Here is a 17,414-nt window from a genome sequence, read left to right as displayed (position 1 = left end):
GCTACATAAATATCTTCCATTTGACTGAATGTAGAATATTTATTGAGGTATGACAAGAAAAAAGTGACATAACCCTTTAATCTGGGTTAGAAACCAGGGTATTTTAGAGCGACGGGTTGTAAGATAATTCTGTTATTTATATTCATTGTTTTATTAATTTTTCATGTATTTTTGTCTACATCTGGCACTAAAACACAAAGACATTTAAATCCCAGCTGAGAGATGTAAACTGATGGTTTGCATTAGTCAACACAGCATCCATCCATGCTTAACTACCCCCACCCCCACCCCCACTAAGGTGCATGCTGATATTTTGTCTGTATTTATTTGGAAAATATATTTGGACTGTGACTGATTAATGTTCAGCTCTGGAAATCCAGAAACCCACCATCAAAAAGCATTTGTTTCTGTTTCTTACCCCAGATGATCCATCTTGTAAGCAGCATTTCATATTTCATCTTGAGCATTTTTATTTTTTTTATTGCACAAAATCAAATAGGAACTTTGTTTAGTGTGAGCCAGTTTAAAGGACGACTTTATATGAACCCACATATTTACAAAATTTTAATGTTTAATCATGAATTAAATTTGTTAAACATTGAGTTGAAGATGCAGTTGATGTTGATGTTAAGTTGCAGACATGGCTTTTCCAGTGGTATATTTCATGAAGAGCACAGTGGCTTGTTGTGTGACTTCATCCTACTGTTACAGTCATTCTACATCATCAGAGCTGATTAGTAACAGTTATTCCTTACTTTGTAAATCCTCTAAATTAAGATTATGTGAATTAATGCTGTGAAATCCTCCTCTAAAAGACATGTTATTTGTATTTTGATGATGAAGAATATTGGGTTATAAATGTTCCCAGACAGATCTGTTGAGATGTATTCACCCTTGAGATGGAACCTTTTCTGCCATCTTTATAGTTTTGAAAGATGCTTCTCTGTTGGGTTTCCTGACAGTGAATCTGTGTGTTATTTGTGTGTGACGCTGTGAAGGTCTGATGCCTTGTTCATGCACATACTGACAAGTTGTGTCCTGTATAAAGATGATTTCCTGATTTTTAAGTATGATTTTGTTAACTTGATCAATAAAGTTTCGGTTTTGTTGTTGTTTACAATCCAGCGTGCTGCTCTCTAGTTATTTCTTAATTAAAGTTAAGCTGAGCTCAACTTAGTGTCGTTTATTAAATCAGTGCTATTTCTACGGGATAGTCACAGCTGTGTCTGCCTCTCGTCATCACTTCTTTGGCAGACTCGGGGAAAGAAACCCACGTCTACATGTTGTCCTTTGTCTCTTTCTGTGTTTTACATCTCTCAATCATCTTCTCTTGTTGTGTGTGGCTGTTGTCAGGATGACTCACGATGTCAGAGAAATCTTGTCTGGATGACTCATGATCAGTGCAGACTACTGTTTCCACAAGACAAAGTGAAATCCTCACCTCGCTTTCTACCCACACAGGTACCTCAGCTGCGATCACCTGCCAAGCCAGAGGAAAGGCTCTGCTCTTATTAAATGTAAAAGGAAAGAAGTGGAGTGAATCTGACTGAGCTGTGAGCTTGAGTTGTGATTTTCATAGCATTATTATAACTCCATCTCTCTTCCACTCACTTCTCCTCCACCCTCATCTGTCCAGCTCCTGAAGAGATGAAACCAAACGACTCAAATTAATGTGGGCCCACCAGCAAAGTGATAGCAAAGATTAACAGAATCTGAAGCATTTGAAAAAGATCGCACATATGGAGGAAAGAAATTTCCACTTTAGGGGGTGAATAAAGCCTATCTTATATTTGTATTTGGAGTTCAAAACATTGTTTTAGAGCAAAATGTCACAAACAGATCAGTCCAAATAATAGAGAAGACAACTTTGTTGTGGCCACAGAGCTCGGAGTAGAGATCTGATTTTTATTATTATTTGAATTGGTGTAAATTCAAGTAGCATATATCCAATGAACTGATGGAGAACATGTCAACTATCAACACCAACAGCCTCATATTTTCTTTGTAAACATGTTGGAACGCCAACATTTCCTTTAAAGAATTTAACCCAAAGTGACACCAAGGATGATGGGAATGCCGTCGGTCTTGCAGGGTTGATGAGAGTCTAAAATACTTCAAAGCTGTTATATTAAGTCGACTTTGTTTCTATAGTATGAAAAAAAAAGACAAAACTAAACTGGTATCGGCCACCAAACATCGGTCAAATTATTTAATTTTTTTTTACATTATAACTGGCACCAAGCCGAAACTTCACAACCAGTGCACCTTTGCTAAATTTTTAGGAAGCCTTTCTTTGCAGGTGCTCTACATAAGCTCTAAAGCACAGGGTGAGTCATCAACACGAGACTAAAATGAACTACCACAAAACTGATTTTTAATATTGAGTGGTTCCTTTCTGATGTGCAGTTAATGTACAGAGCAAGAAAATTAATAAAAGCACTTAAACGTCTTCATAATTGGAGGCTTTAATTAACTCAGCTGCACTGTTCAACCTGCTGGTTTCAATGATTTATATTTCTGTTTTAGATTGCTGAGTTTGTCATAACTTCTTCTTTCACACCATTTCTGGCTCAGTTATTTTTCTCCGTTAACTAGCACCTTATCCGCTTCCACATATGAATCAGAGAACTACCAGGACAGAAAGGCAAACACTGACATGATATCTGCCTGCTGAGAAAACCCCAGTTTTATGAGATGAAAGTGATGAGATATGTAATTAAAAGGTAAACATCAATCTTTACAGCTCATGTGTAATTTTCTAGAACGAAAAGCAAAACAGAATTGCAAAAGCAGAATGTAAAATTACAGGTTTTTATTAAACTAGAAGATAGTTAGCCATGTTGTTTAATCAACAATCACTCAAAAACACCTCAGAACAATATTTCCTCATGTCCAACAGATATATAAAATATCACTTTTAGCAATAAATCTGAACCATAAGATTTTGTTTGAAGAAATAGCAGGAATGAGAATGAACTTTTTTTTTAAAGACAAAATGTGTCTGAGTAAGTACGTCTGTCTGGGGGGACTTGTTTAGCTCATTGTCCAAAAAAAAAGTCTCCTTTTGGAGTACGATTCACATCAAAAGCATCTATAAATGGATATATACTCAAACCAATATCACATCATTAACTTGTCTTTATATAAGTTATTCACTCTAGTTTTGTTTATGTGAAACAAGAAATCTGAAAACAAACTTTTTTTCTTTTTTGAGCACTTTTTTTTTTAACTCAGAACTGGATCAATGCTGAAATAAGTAGCAAACAGGAAGTAGATAAGTAGGAAATGCAGCTGGATACTACATGAACATGTCGTCATAACCAGGTGGGGGCATGTGGTCCGGGTCCGGTCTAAAAGATGAACAAACAAACAAACAAACAAACAAACAAAAGATGTACAGACTGTTATTTTCACGCTGTAAATTGTCTCACTGTTTTAACTGGAATGAAGAAAGTGAAGCATGGACCCGTTAACACACTAGATTCACATAATAAATAACATGTACACCATCTTCTGATCATAATTAGGCCGACAATAAAACACAGTTTGGATGTTTTGATTCTAAATGATGAGATTTTAACACTATAATTCACACCTGACTAAAAAGGTCAGGTTTTAGCATTACATGGTACAGTACTGCACAGTACTGGTGAAATGATTTCACTTTCCTCTGCAAGTAATTCCACCATAACACAGGCGGAATAATTCAGCTGGTTACCATAGCGATCATCTTTTGTCCGCAATTAGAACCGACTTTTAGCATATAATTGTGAACTTCCATCTTTACTCCATAATAATAATATAATTAAATAGTGCAGTGTATTAGGTTCTAATGAATTTATTTTATTATAAACACAGTCTGCAGTCTCAGTTAAACTTGTGTGGAATACCCCGATCGAACCACCAGTGATCGGATCTAACTGCCCTGCTCTTTGTACAAATAAGGCCTAAAGTACAGTAAGCAAACACGATGGCTAACAATGCTCTATTAATGTTTCTGCAAGAGCCCTAATTAAATGCAGTGATTTGAAAAACCACTTCATGGATTAGGACATGAACATATTTCAAATCTGTCTGAGTCATCCTGATGGCTGTGTTCTGACTCTGATATGCACAGCTGTGTAAAAGATGTCATAAGTCAGAAATAAACAGAGGAATAAAGGAAATGATAGATTTTGTGATGTTTCAAATCTTTGTGTTATCTCACCTTTGCTTAGACACAAATTCTTTAAAGACAGAGTCTTCGCTCACATATGCAGGTTATTTTAAGAATGTGTTTTGGCTTTCCTTCCACAAGCAAACAAGTTTTCAGGTGACTGAAAAACAGCTCTTGGGAAAGTTCCCGTTTCCAGTTTTGATGTGGAAAGGATAAAAAAAAACACAAACTTTCAGCTTGCAATGCAGGTGTATATACTGTTATTTATATAACTTCGGGGATTTCCTTTTATGGCGCATATGTCTAAGCCAATCTCATTTGTGCCTCTGTCTCCTTTTATCCTGTCTTTCTGCCCATAACCCAGAAAATTTAACTTAAATATTTTGAGATGAAGCTTGCTGGGGGAGCATTAAGTGATGATGCACCAGTGTGTCTTGTGCAAAGATCTTTTTGGCTTCAAAGATGTCTTACAAGGTGTAAATTGTGAACTGAAACTGGAACCAAAAAAACCAATTTAACGCTCATCTGGCAGAAATCTGAATGCTGCAACAAAATAATGGTTAGATGGTGTAGTCATGATCTATGTGATATTTAAATGATGACAACATCAATTTGATATGTCTGTTACTTAAGACTCCGCTTCGTCCACCTGTACTCGCCACCGCTGCTTGCATCTCTGACTGGGGGATACTAAGACTCGAGGAGAGAAGTGGAGAGAAACCAAACTGGGAGGTGAGATGATGGGAAGGAAAAAACACAGAACAGTTTGCTATCTGATGGTTTGACATGGAGTCGAGAACACTTCGATGGAGTCGTTGTGTTTTAATGTCTAAGAAGATGGACCTTCACATGCAAGTGAACACTGCCAGATCACCTCTGAATGTGGTCTGAAAGATCAGATCTCACTGCATCCTTAACGTTACGTACATAGTACCTCAATTTGTAAATAACTAAAGATGCATGTTAGTGCTCAAGCCACAGGGCTGTAAAATACTACTTATTTTCTTTTATTGTTGAAGTTAATCCTGGTTCATTTTAAGTTTTAATAACAGTAAATCTGATTGCTACTTGACGGTATCAATTTTATGTCCAAAGAATAATTATTACTTTTTAAGTAATAAAAAGTAATAATTATTTATTTTTTTTTTATTATTATTATTGCCACTTGTTTCATGTTGTTTTATTTTTAATCAATGAACTGTTAAAACAGAGTATAAAATGCGAGACAGTGGTGGAGTAACGTACAGCTTCAAGCTACTGATTTAATTTGCTTCAAGAATTAATTTAAATTTTATAATACAGAGAAACACAGTTAATTAACACAGTGATGAGTCAGTCTTGTTGAATTAAATGGAGATGCATATGAAGCTGGAGTGTATGACACCCTCTTATTACCCCTGGTGTGACAGACTTCGTCATTATAAAGACTAATGAGCCACCAGAACCCGAGCTGCTGCTGAGATTATTAGAACAGCTTCAGTAACATGGTCATCGCTGACTCACTGTTATAAGGTCATTCATATTCACTCTCTGACCCGAGGCTGAGTCACAGTCATGGAGCTGTAACTGAGTTTATTAAGATGGCGGTGTGTGTGTGTGTGTTTGTGTCTCACCCTGGTCTGTGACGTCCAATGGGTCCAAATGGATCGAAGCGAGCTCCCGGGGGAACGGCACCAGGAGGCAGAATGTCTGGTATGCCGCTAGATGGGTCAAAGCCGGAGCGAGGATAGCCTGACCTCAGCGGGTCGACTATCATCCCACCACCACCCCGAGATCTGAGGGGGTGGGGAGGAGGATTCACAGAGAGAAAAAGACGGAAGGAAGGGTAGATTTAAGACAGGGATCAGCGTATCATTCTTTTTTATTCTTCGCCTACTTTATCGTCCGCTTCTTAATGCTGGAGTCATTGTCTCTTAGTCAGTTTAATCTACTAAAGAATCAGGGAGAAAGTATTGTTTAACCGATGCAGATTAAACTTCAATTACATTAACAATCCTACAGCAAATTTAGAAAAAACAAAATAAGAAAACTAAATGAAAACTGATTTTTTAAAAAAATCTTTATACAAATGCCATACAAACTCTGTAAGCACATTAAAAGAGGTCAAACTGATGTCTAGTTAATATAAAAGCAGAACAAGGAGTTTACTTTGGGGACGTATTTTCTCTATGCTCTGATATTTGAGGTTAAAACTTGACATTTAACAGACACTGTGAGTTTGGACAAACGCCAGTAATCCCCTGCTGTCTGCAACTGTGTGGACTGATGGTTCATCCCCAAATCCCAGATTAGACCCCAACCGATGCTCAAATCTACATCTGAAAACGGTTTTCATAAAATTATGTGAGGGATTATGATGGATGACACGACTCACCCAAAAGGATCGAGATCTGCTCCTCCGGCTGCAAATGGAGGAATCATCGGGTCCGGCCTGAACAAAACGTAAAAAGTAAATAATTTAATTAAAACTATTTAAGTTATCTTTAAAATCTGATTAAAGGTGGCTTTCTAAGGCCTTTAAGAGAAAGTTAATTAAACATTGTACCTGAAAATAAAATAAGATAAAATAAAATCAAATAATGCAGTGATTTTTCTTTAGAATAAAACTATTTAAATAAAATTTCATTATTAAACCATTTAATTTTTTGATTTGTTTACCCTTTTTCAGACCTGTTTATATGTAGATCAAAGTTCACGTGTGATCAAATCAAGAACATAATAGTTGTGTTTGTGTTGTGTTCATTGTACTTTCACTGATGCAAGGCTTAAGCAGAGTCAATTTTTTTTTTTTTTTGGAAGGGGGTGTCTATTACACAAACAATACATAAATAAATAAATAAATGGGCCTTGTGTGCATTTTTACAAATAGAATAAAGGCTTCACATATCAGACACTGTGTTTTTTCAGTGAATCTTCCAGCTCTGTAGGATAATTCAGTTAAGATATAAACAACCCCAGTCTTGCCGTTTTTCAGCAGAACCTGGTCTTATGTGGTCTGCATGCCTAAAAAAGAATAAACAAAAACAAACAAAAAAAAAAAACAAAAAAAATATCCCTTATTTGCATTTTCACAAAGAGAATAAAAGGTTTCAGTTATAAACTGAACTGCGTGTTAATGAATCTTCATGCTCTGGAGAATAATTCAGTCCAGATTTAAACATCCTAAGTGGTAGTTTTTACAGCAGGACCTGGTCTAAAGTGGTTTAGGTCCCCCAAAACCAGTCATTCACCTTTTTTGTATCTCACAGATCAGAAGCTAACTTCATCAACATCAAACTGTGTCTCTGAACCTTTCTTTCATCCACGCTCACAGACAGAGTTTAAAATCTAAACGATGATGTTATTTACTTTATTTAAATGATGGCATGTCATTTCAGACTGTACATGGTTGCACGCTCACAATTCTCTTCCGCCCAGATGTGCAAAGACAGGTGTGCACGCTCACGTAGCTGAGCACGCTCCTACCAGTAGACACAGAGCATGTGTCTGAAAATATGTGGCATAAATAACAGGTCATAACCAGACATGACAAGCTTACCCTCCACCCCACCAACAACACTGAGGTACTGACGTTTACAGCTGAAGTATTCACCAGCATCTCTGCTCTGTCGTATCTAAAGAGCCCGTAACGTAGCTCTAAACTGCAGCTGGATCCCTACGACACCAACCCCATCAACTTCTGATTAGTTAGTAGTGCGTTTCAGATCCTCTCGTACCACTGGTAGATTAACTCAACGTGACAATAGTCCACATTAGCGCACACAAGTTATTAAATTGCCTCTCTTTTGTTTTTCTTCATGCCAGAGATCCAGCAGGGTGCCAGAACACTTTAAGTCCTGCTGATGGTTATTGAAAGAAAGAAGCTAACTTCCTAAAGAAAACTGTCAGGTCATGTAAAAAAAAAAAAAAAAACATTTGACAGACTCCTCAAATGTGAGAACTTGTTTCTTTTCTTCTATTATTGGGCTAAGGAAAGTTTATCGGTTAAAAAAGAAAAGAGACCTTAAAAAAAAAGAAAAAAAAAAAAGATCTTTTTCTTTTTCTCACATTTTATAGATTAAGAAAAAAAAGCCCTGATTAGCTATAATCATCGTCAGCATCATCAGTTTGATATTTTGTCTTCCTTGATTTGCTTACCTGATTCATTTTAACAAGTAATCACTCAAAGTGAAGTAAATCGAGCTCACTCCCAAGCTGGCATTAACACTAGGTTTATAACAGGGGCCTGTTATAGCTGGGGTTTTGTCCCATTTCAAGGTAAACCAAGAGCAAAATGGGCACGCAACAAATCAGGGAGCACAGCAAAGATCTCAAAGTGGAAATCAGGACATTTGTTCAAGCAAAGGTGCATCTGAAAGCAGACAAACAGTTCAGAGAGGAAGCAGAGCAGATCTGCAGGGAGTTTTTGAGTGTCAGGGCAGAGATTTGAGGATGAGCAGAACAATATGAGCATGAAAAGCTGCTTTCATATTAAAAACGTAAGCTTTTGATAGACAGTGTGATATACCCACAATTGTCTTTCACAGACAAGTCCCAAAGGTTGACAACTCAAAATGAAGCATGACTCATTATAGCTGTAGTCTGAGTTATGCCATCAGTAATCTAATTACTCAGTTACAGTGACAGGGCTGAATTAACCGTTAACGTGTTGTTAAGTTAAATGTATGTGGAACACTGCAGGTAAAGTTTGCGCGTTCTTCTTTTTCTGCACTCGTCTTTCTTAAGACTTTGGGTGATCCAACCTTCAGGTGTTCTTGATTATCCCTGTCTTCTCCACCTCCGTGCTCCCTCGCTCCATTTATCTTTCCAACCTTCTCTTCTCATCTTGTCTCATTCCAACACTTTCTACTCCCTACAGCTGCCTCACTCCATCCTCAGCATCTCTTTCTCTCCTTCATCCTCTCTCGGGTAAATTTCTCATCACCTCCTCTTTACCCCGGTCCTTTCTCCCTCCGTTCCACACAGATTTTAAATTATTTCCATCTACCACCAGTGTTCTTATCGTCCTTATCTCCCCTCACTCTCTTCCTCTGTGCGAATGAGGAGGCGACAGCAGCGAGGTCGATAAAGTGCTGACATCACCTCGCGTCTCGTCTGATCGTGTCATGGCTAAGAGGACGGGGGAGGATGGGGAGAGGAGGAGTGAAAAGCAGAGTGGCTGAATCTGTCCACCAGCCTGCCACATCCAAACTCACACAGTCTCTCAGGACATACATTCATTTCCAGAACAGTATCTATCCTCTACTTATCACACACTCTCTACTTATCACTCTACTATCCTCTATCTCTACTTACCTTCTACGTTCCCTAAAACTCAGCTGCCTTTATAATCACCTTATTTTAGTTTAAATAATTAAAAATGTATTTTTTTTTAGTTTCTTTAGAGGCTGAAAATAAAAGTTATAGTCGACTATTTCAAATTTTTCAGAAAACCTTCAGGGTGTAAGACTGCTTTTTTTTAGGGCAAGGCAAGTTTATTTGTATAGCATATTTCATGTACAAGATCATTCAAAGTGCTTTACATAAAACATTAATTAATTAATTAATTAGCAGGTGCAGGAAGCAAAAAAAACAAACTTTAGAAGAAATAAAAGAAATTAAATAAAAACAGTAAGAAATAAGCTTAAATAAAATAGATAAAATGCAAGAAATGAAGTTCCAGTGTGAGGAATTAACAGTTGTTTTGATAAAAGGCAGCAAATAGAAAAGTTTTTACCCTGATTTAAAACTGCTGAGAGTTTCAGCAGACCTGCAGTTTTCTGAGTTTGTTCCACATGTGAGGAGCATAAAAGCTGAACGCTGCCTCTCCATGTTTAGTTCTGACTCTGGGAACAGAAAGTAGACCTGACCCTGATGACCTGAGGAATCTGGTTGGTTCATAATGAATGTATTTTGGTCCTAAACCGTTCAGAGGTTTGTAAACTACCAGCAGGATTTTGAAGGCAATTCTTTGACAGACAGGAAGCCAGTGTAAAGACCTGAAGACTGGAGTTATACGAGCTACTTTCTTGGTCTTAGTGAGGACTCGAGCAGCAGCGTTCTGGACTAACTGCAGCTGTCTGATGGACTTTTTAGGAAGACCTGTGAGGACAACATTACAGTAGTCCAGTTTACTAAAGATAAATGGAGGGACAAGTCTTTCTAATTCCTGCTGAGTCATCAGTCCTTTAATAAGTCCTTTAAAGGAACACATGTATTATGTAAGAAAAAAAATCAAATTTTTCTGTTCTTAAGAACAAATACTTATGTGTCTTAAGTCACTACCAATTCAAAAGTGAAGGAACACAACACATTAAATTGATGTGAACGTGAGCAGCCTGTGACAACATGTTTCAGTTTTGTGTCTTTTCTTTTAATTAAATGCTTTGTTTAAAAACAAAGTAATATTTTAGATAACATCTGCACACAGATGTGATGTATAGTTTCTGTGTAACACTGTGATAAGATTGCATCTGATGAAGTACCTACTGCTTTTTCTGTAGAATATTTACTGGACATCTGTAGCTGCAGGCCTGCATCACAGCTAAAGGTAAGTGCAGTCGGATTCTTATTGCAGCGCAGTCATCTATTCAGATGCACTGCTCATATTTCAGATGAGGTTAGGGTTAGAAACTGATGCTTTCACTGTACCTCCGAAGTGGACAGTTAAAACTCTTCTGAACTTGTTTTTTGCTTTGCTATTAACATCAAATCTCATAATTAGTTGTACTTCACTTAGTTTTAGATAATAAAGAGAAACAAAGAGCTAATAATACTCTGCCAGTACTTGATTTCATCACAGTTGTTGCACAGACTAGCAGTGAAAAATTGGTCATCTAAGCAATAGTTGGTAATGCAAAAAAAAAAAAAGAAAGATCTAACTAAACACAAAGAAATAAAGCAACAGGAAAGCTTGTGTAGACATGGAGATCCTAATGGAGGAAATATGATGTAGATTATTGATGGTGTTTGTAACATGCAAGCAGCCTTTACCTTCTGCTGTGTGCCTGAACTGAGCCAGCTGAACACGACTTGTCATGAGACTAAAGGTCTGATTAATGCTCCTTTACGTATGTAATAGGTATTAGGTTCGTCCATTTCCAGTGTTTCGTACATCAATGCCCTTCATACTTCCACGAGTCTTTTACGTTGCTATGGTTATGAAGTCAATTCATCCACTAGTGGGCAGTGCTGAGTTTAAAGTTTAGTCCCTCGTTCTAATGTCAGTTTAGGACACTGGTTGGTGGCGGTAATGCATCGCTATAAAGTTGTTCGCAACCACCCAACACACTCACACAGCCTTTCTTCAAAAGCTCTAAGCATCTATACAGCTGTCCTCATCTTCTTCTTCTTCCTTCTGTTCTTCTTCTTCTTCTCTGGTTTGTCACTTTTGCTGGTTGTGTGTCAGTTAAACTGCTCAACAAAGACCCCGCAGTGTCCAGTGGTATTTATCTGTTTGCTGCATAAAGCGACGGATCCACAAGGCCCCTGAAAAGGCACCAATTACACACATTAACAACCATCTGCGTATCTGTCTTCTGCATCGAGCATATGTGGGCCTTAACAGAGAGAGCTGCAGACCATCACCTGTCCATGGTTTAACTGTAGATGAGGGGAATGTATGCATTTAGGAAGAATCAGTTTGGTGTGTGATCTGGGCTCTCGGGCCATTTACTGTATTCACCCTCAGTGTAAAAACATGCTCCAAAGGTACTGAGCTCAGAAGATTCCTACCACGGGATAGAGAGGGGCGGAATAAAAGTGTACGTTTTGTAAAAAGAGAAATAAAAATAAAAGAATATGAGGTCTTCTTCAAATAAAGCATCAGGTCATAATGGGTTAACCTAACATTTAACCAAAATTTCTATCTAATATTAACTGATTTTTACATAACAGGAAATTGCCTTTTGCCCCCAAGGGGAACTGAAGCTCTGCAAGGTGAACATGTGAACAGATTTGTCCTCACAACATTATTAATGCAAACACACACACACACACATACACACACAAAACACACAGACCTTATGACAGCTCAACCCTCATCCCTGCACTCCCCTGCTATAAATATGGAACAGATGAAACTGCAGTGAAACCCCAAATACCACCACACACTCATCTTTTCAGTTCTGAGGACATTACACTGACTCAGCCTAATTTCCTCTGATATACTATGAGTTTAAACATCTTTTCTGCTATAAAATGTAATTATTACACTCTGGGGGTTTGCTTTTTGTTTGATAAAACTGTAAACAGACTTATGTCCTCACAACAATAGGAATATAAACGAGCACACACACTCCCCATGCGGCCTGAGCCCTACCCTCATTCAGCAGCAGCTGCTCAGTCTAGACTACAAGTTACAAACTCAGCACATCCAGGGGTATGTGTGTGTGTGTGTGTGTGTGTGTGTGTGTGTGTGTGTGTGTGTGTGTGTGTGTGTGTGTGTGTGTGTGTGTGTGTGTGTGTGTGTGTGTGTGTGTGTGTGTGTGAGAGAGACTACTGAAAGCCAAAATGACTACCATGAATATTGAATAACAACTGAATGCTGAGACTTGAAATTTAAAGTTTAAAGTTAGTTGTTGATTTATTTTGCAGTGAATGATTTTATTGGCCAAATATTTCTGTCTGGACAGATTTTATCTCCTCAAGAGTCATAACTCAGAGAGCACAATGACAGCTGTAAAATGGGGGGACCAGAACAACTCAAACTGCAAATATGGATTTTTATATATATATATATATATATTTTTTTTTTTTTTTTATAGAAAACAAAACAAACAAAGGAAACTGTTTTTCTTTAATACCAAAGCTGTGTTTGACATTGTTGCAGGCACAACTGTGGGTAAGATAAACAGCTCTTAGTGCACAAAGTTCAGCGGTTAAAGGAAACTGCTTCAATATTTAGAACTTGCATATTGTTATTTAGCAAGTTTCTAACTAATTTATTTAATCTATTTGAATAGATTTATGATCCTAGATTTAGGATCTTTAAGAATGAAAGCTCTGTCTTTAACCCTCTAAACCTGACCTCATCATGCACTGCTGTCTGCTTCCATCCATATTCAGGGGATGCAAACATGCTCTGGTTTTCACATCTATCCAACAGATGAGAAGGTAATGAAGCAACAAAAAGACTAACCAATTAAAAAAGTGCAGAAAAGACAAACCAGGAAAAATGTATTCTGATAATAATCTGGTTGCATGTTGCTATTTTTGCTTTTATGCATTGAAGTATCACAGCTCAGACTGTAATGAAATGTGAGAAGAATTTTGTGGAAAAAGTAAAAGTAAAGTTTAAATCCCCTGCTGGTGTTTTAGTTTAATATCACTAACCAGTGAGGATGAGTTCCCTGGCGAGGATGTCTGTTAGGGATGCGGAGGGGGTCACTGTCCTCTCCCCGTCTTCTCTGTGCCTCCTCTTCCTCTTCCCTCTGGCTCCTATTCTCCGCTTTCTGTCCTGTCAGCCTCTCCGGGGAAGGCAGCAACTGAGTCTTCACCTTCTCTGACAAGCTGTCTGCATCCTTGAATACACTGCGAAAAGCAGACTTAATTTACTAAGAGAGATATCAGTTATACACATATGACACAAAAGTGGCCTACGGCTCATTATGCTATGGAAATAGCAAAGACACTATAAATCAAACTGAACTCTAGCAACAGATTATGTTTGATGACTTCAAAATAACAGTTTGCTCCTGAGAAGATTTGGTTTTATGTGGCCTGACTTGTCTTTAGATCTTTAGTCAAAAATCAGGCAGAAAAAAACTAATCTGATCCATCATGACGCCAATTATGAGGATATTTTTCTGCAAGTTATAGAAGATCATGCACCAACCTGTCAAACATGTGCAGCTGATCAGCATTCACATGATCACTGATGTTCACCGTCAAGTCTGACACCTGCTGCGTGCTGGCGTTCTTCAAACACACACACACACACACACGAGCAAAACAACAACATTTGTTACATATAAGTTTGCTTACATTCAGAAAGAAACACAGGCAGGTTTCTAACAAAAGCCCTGCATGGTCACATCATGAAAGGTGCCAAATAAACAGATGCAAGTGCATGACTTCCCCTTGTAGCGACCATCAGTGCCGAGCGTGTTTATAAGTACAACAAACAAAACAAGGAGCTGCCGTGTTTGATGCTGTCCATATTAATAAAGGTTGGAAATGCTACATTTCAACCTTCAGTTTAAATGAAAACAGTTCAATGACAACATATGAAATGTTGAAACTAGCAAATGTTTGTAAAATAAATGCTCATTTTGAACTTGATGTCTGATTATGTTTCTTTTGTTTTGGGGTAGATAAAGGATAGAAGGGTTTAATAGTTCAGGGCACCCTTTGTTGTACCATAAGCCACCAGACGTCAGTAGACACACATCTGAAAAGTTACATGTCATCCACGTTGTTTTTCGGTTTCGTGTGAGTTGCATATGAGACTTAATGAGTGGGTCACTATGGCAGAGGAAGAGTTTTTCCCTCTTAACAAATGGATTAAGACATCCTTGTTGGATCTTTTTCTTTTGTTTTTGGGTTCAGGAAAAAAACTGACATGACATAAAAAGTTGCAGAGAAAGGAGGAAATATGTTTCACCACCCGTAGGATAACTAGCATTTAATGCTACAGTAAAGGTAAATGCACAGTAGCTAAATGATGCTAATGTTTATCTAGCGTAACATTAAAATAAAATGTTATCATGCTGTTTACCATTTTGTGATTATGTAAGACTCGGTTTGATCTCACAGCGTAACATGACGCGTTCACTGAATGTTACGTTATACAGATGAGGTGGTGGAAAAAAAAAAACTATATAAGTCTTTTGTGACAGATGGTTTAATTGTTCTAACATAATCCACCAAGCATGAGGCCCATTGCTTTTAGTCGTCAGTGTACAATAGTCATAGTCAGTAGAAAAAATGGTATTTAATTCCAGATATATGGTCTATTTATTTTCACAATTGTAGTATTATTTATGTCTCAAACAACAGCATCTGGAAGTCAAAGCTAGCTGCACGTTTTTCCCTGTGTTTCTAAATTCTCTACTCAGGTTGATAAGAAATGCTCAAAAACCATTTTTATAATGTGGTTTACAGAAAGAGGCCCAAGTCCAGGTAGAGGTCCTATAGCCTTTTCCCCTTTTCTCCTAGAGAAATCCAGAGTTAATATGTAGGATTTATTTATTCTTTGCACAGCAGAGGAGTTGAGATAAAATTTACTTTGTGTTTACTTTTGTTATTTTATTTGTTAGTTTTGTCATGAAACAATAGAAATAAATAAAACTAATAAACATATAAGGAATGTTCATGTGATTTTACACATTTATAGTGTTGGGAAATTAATTTATGCATTATAACAGTGATGATCATAAATTTGAGATAATTTCGTTGTCAATGATCATGCCAAGAAAATCTGTAATCGTGGCATCCCTACTATAAAATGATACTGTCATTGAAGGAAAATTAAACAAAAACAGGACAATTCTACCCACATAACAGTGAAGATAAATTTTTATAGGAGACTTAAATCATTTAACTTTGTGCAGGTAGTTGTTATCGAATGTATGCAAAGAAAATATGGACATGTTTGCTGCTGAGACTGCGTCAATAATGAGGATTTTTGTACTTAACTGTTCCAATATTCTGTAATTCAAGCAAACTACATCAACCAATTTGATTAAAAAAACAAACATGTAAGCCCGGGTGAAGTTCACACACGGCACATGCAAAGTAAGAGGTTTTCCTGATAGCTGTGCTTACCATCAGGTTGAAGATTAGGGCTGAGTCCACAGTGATGGCTTTTAGTAGTATTTGTGTGTCCTTGTCTTTGGCTTTATAACGTAGACTGTATAGCTCCTTGTTGCTGCTCCAGTCAGCAGGCAGCAGCTCTGACTTCTTATCACTGATGCGGGGCTGCAGGAAGAGGATGACGAACAGGAGAAAAACAGTAGAAACAAAGGGTTAATGCACAGTGAGTGTACAGTAGTAACAGGATCTGAGACAAAACTCCCTGCAGTGTTTCAGTATAACTGGCCCCACTGAATTAGCCTGCTAAACATGACATGGCAATTTACAGTTTGTCAGATCTAGTTACGAAAAAAGAGAGAAAAGAAATCTACGGGTTGAAACATGACAGCTGCATCGATTAATAAAAATACTCAAATTGGTCTGAAAGCCGTTTAGAACAGATAAAATCGATTTCACGGAGCAGATTATAATATTTTTTTAAGCTAAAGCTAATCTACGTTAAGCAAACGGCAACTAAAATTCCAGTGAAAAAATGATCATTTGTATTTTCCCAGATCACTCCAGATCCATTACGCTCCAGGCAACGGACAGGAGAGGTTTTGTTGAATAATTACTGTCCCTTTTCAATTCGGCACATACACTGACCAAAAGAAAAGTAAGTGCTTTATTTAAACCTTTAATTCAGCTCTTTGAACCAATTTGAGCAGTCATGAATGCATTCATTTATTTTAAATGATACAGTTGGAAAATAAAAATAATATTAATAATAATACCACGACGTTGCGTGTCTGTATATGAACGCCTGTCTCAGTTTTAGATCGTCTGTTTCTAGCTAAAGTTAGCTTGTTTAACTCACCTCATCTCCAGACCCGATACATCTGTATCCATTCTTTATCATTTCCCAGTGAACAAAACACACAACGGCGTCTTGTGGACAGCTGATGTTACCTGCAACACAGGTGTATAACACCTCTAAGCCAGCCATGTTTCTTCAATTCACCAACATACTCAGAAGCCAAGAAAGGAAAACGAAAGTCCTGATAAAAGCGTAACCAGCGGCTACTTCCTGTCTGAGGATTTCACTATAAAACCACAAAACTCTGAACCGAGTGTCAAACATTACTATTCTTGAAACATTACCCTATTTTTAACTATAATTTGTAGATATAAGGCTAAACCTAAATTAGTACAACAGTTCATTTTCACTTTACATGTAGTGGCAACAACTAACCAGAATCATTCTTGACTTTGTGTATGCATGCAGCAATATTGAGATTATTTACTTTTTGTAAAGAAAGATGACGTAAGTAAACGTTACAGTAATTAGTTCTGAATTAATTTATTTATAATTTATTATAAATCACCTTATCATATTTGTTTGACTTAAAATTAAAAAAAAAATATCTCATTCAGAAGCCTCTTCTTTATTCTTCTTTATTTTGCCAACCTTCACATCGATTTTGTTTTGAACCAAAACATAGTTTCCGGCTGAAAACATGTACAACATTATAGTTCCGCTTAACTT

The 17,414-nt window shown here is 37.3% G+C and overlaps 1 protein-coding gene across 1 annotated transcript; it reads right to left on the bottom strand.

The window, feature by feature from the left end:
- Window positions 1–2,797: 2,797 nt before the first annotated feature.
- On the bottom strand, window positions 2,798–16,948 carry psmf1 (proteasome inhibitor subunit 1). The gene is made up of 7 exons (XM_041980606.1): window positions 16,746–16,948; window positions 15,902–16,054; window positions 13,971–14,053; window positions 13,469–13,666; window positions 6,531–6,587; window positions 5,770–5,931; window positions 2,798–3,350 (listed from the first exon to the last, which is right to left on the bottom strand). The coding sequence occupies exons 1-7, from the start codon at window positions 16,872–16,874 to the stop codon at window positions 3,299–3,301; spliced, it is 834 nt and encodes a 277-aa protein (XP_041836540.1). The 5' UTR covers window positions 16,875–16,948; the 3' UTR covers window positions 2,798–3,298.
- Window positions 16,949–17,414: the final 466 nt, after the last annotated feature.

Source organism: Melanotaenia boesemani, chromosome 3, assembly GCF_017639745.1.
Source record: "Melanotaenia boesemani isolate fMelBoe1 chromosome 3, fMelBoe1.pri, whole genome shotgun sequence".
Taxonomy (NCBI): Eukaryota; Metazoa; Chordata; class Actinopteri; order Atheriniformes; family Melanotaeniidae; genus Melanotaenia; species Melanotaenia boesemani.
Note: the sequence above shows the minus strand (reverse complement) of the source record. Positions and strands in the feature narration are given on the sequence as shown.

Bases quoted from the DNA above. Each gene is read 5' to 3' on its own strand.
- psmf1 (XM_041980606.1), bottom strand. From the start codon at position 16,874: ATGGCTGGCTTAGAGGTGTTATACACCTGTGTTGCAGGTAACATCAGC. The intron at 14,054-15,901 runs GTAAGCACAGCT...GTGTGTTTGAAG, and splicing joins CCCTAATCTTCAACCTGATG to AACGCCAGCACGCAGCAGGT. The intron at 5,932-6,530 runs GTGAGTCGTGTC...CCACCCCCTCAG, and splicing joins GCAGATCTCGATCCTTTTGG to ATCTCGGGGTGGTGGTGGGA.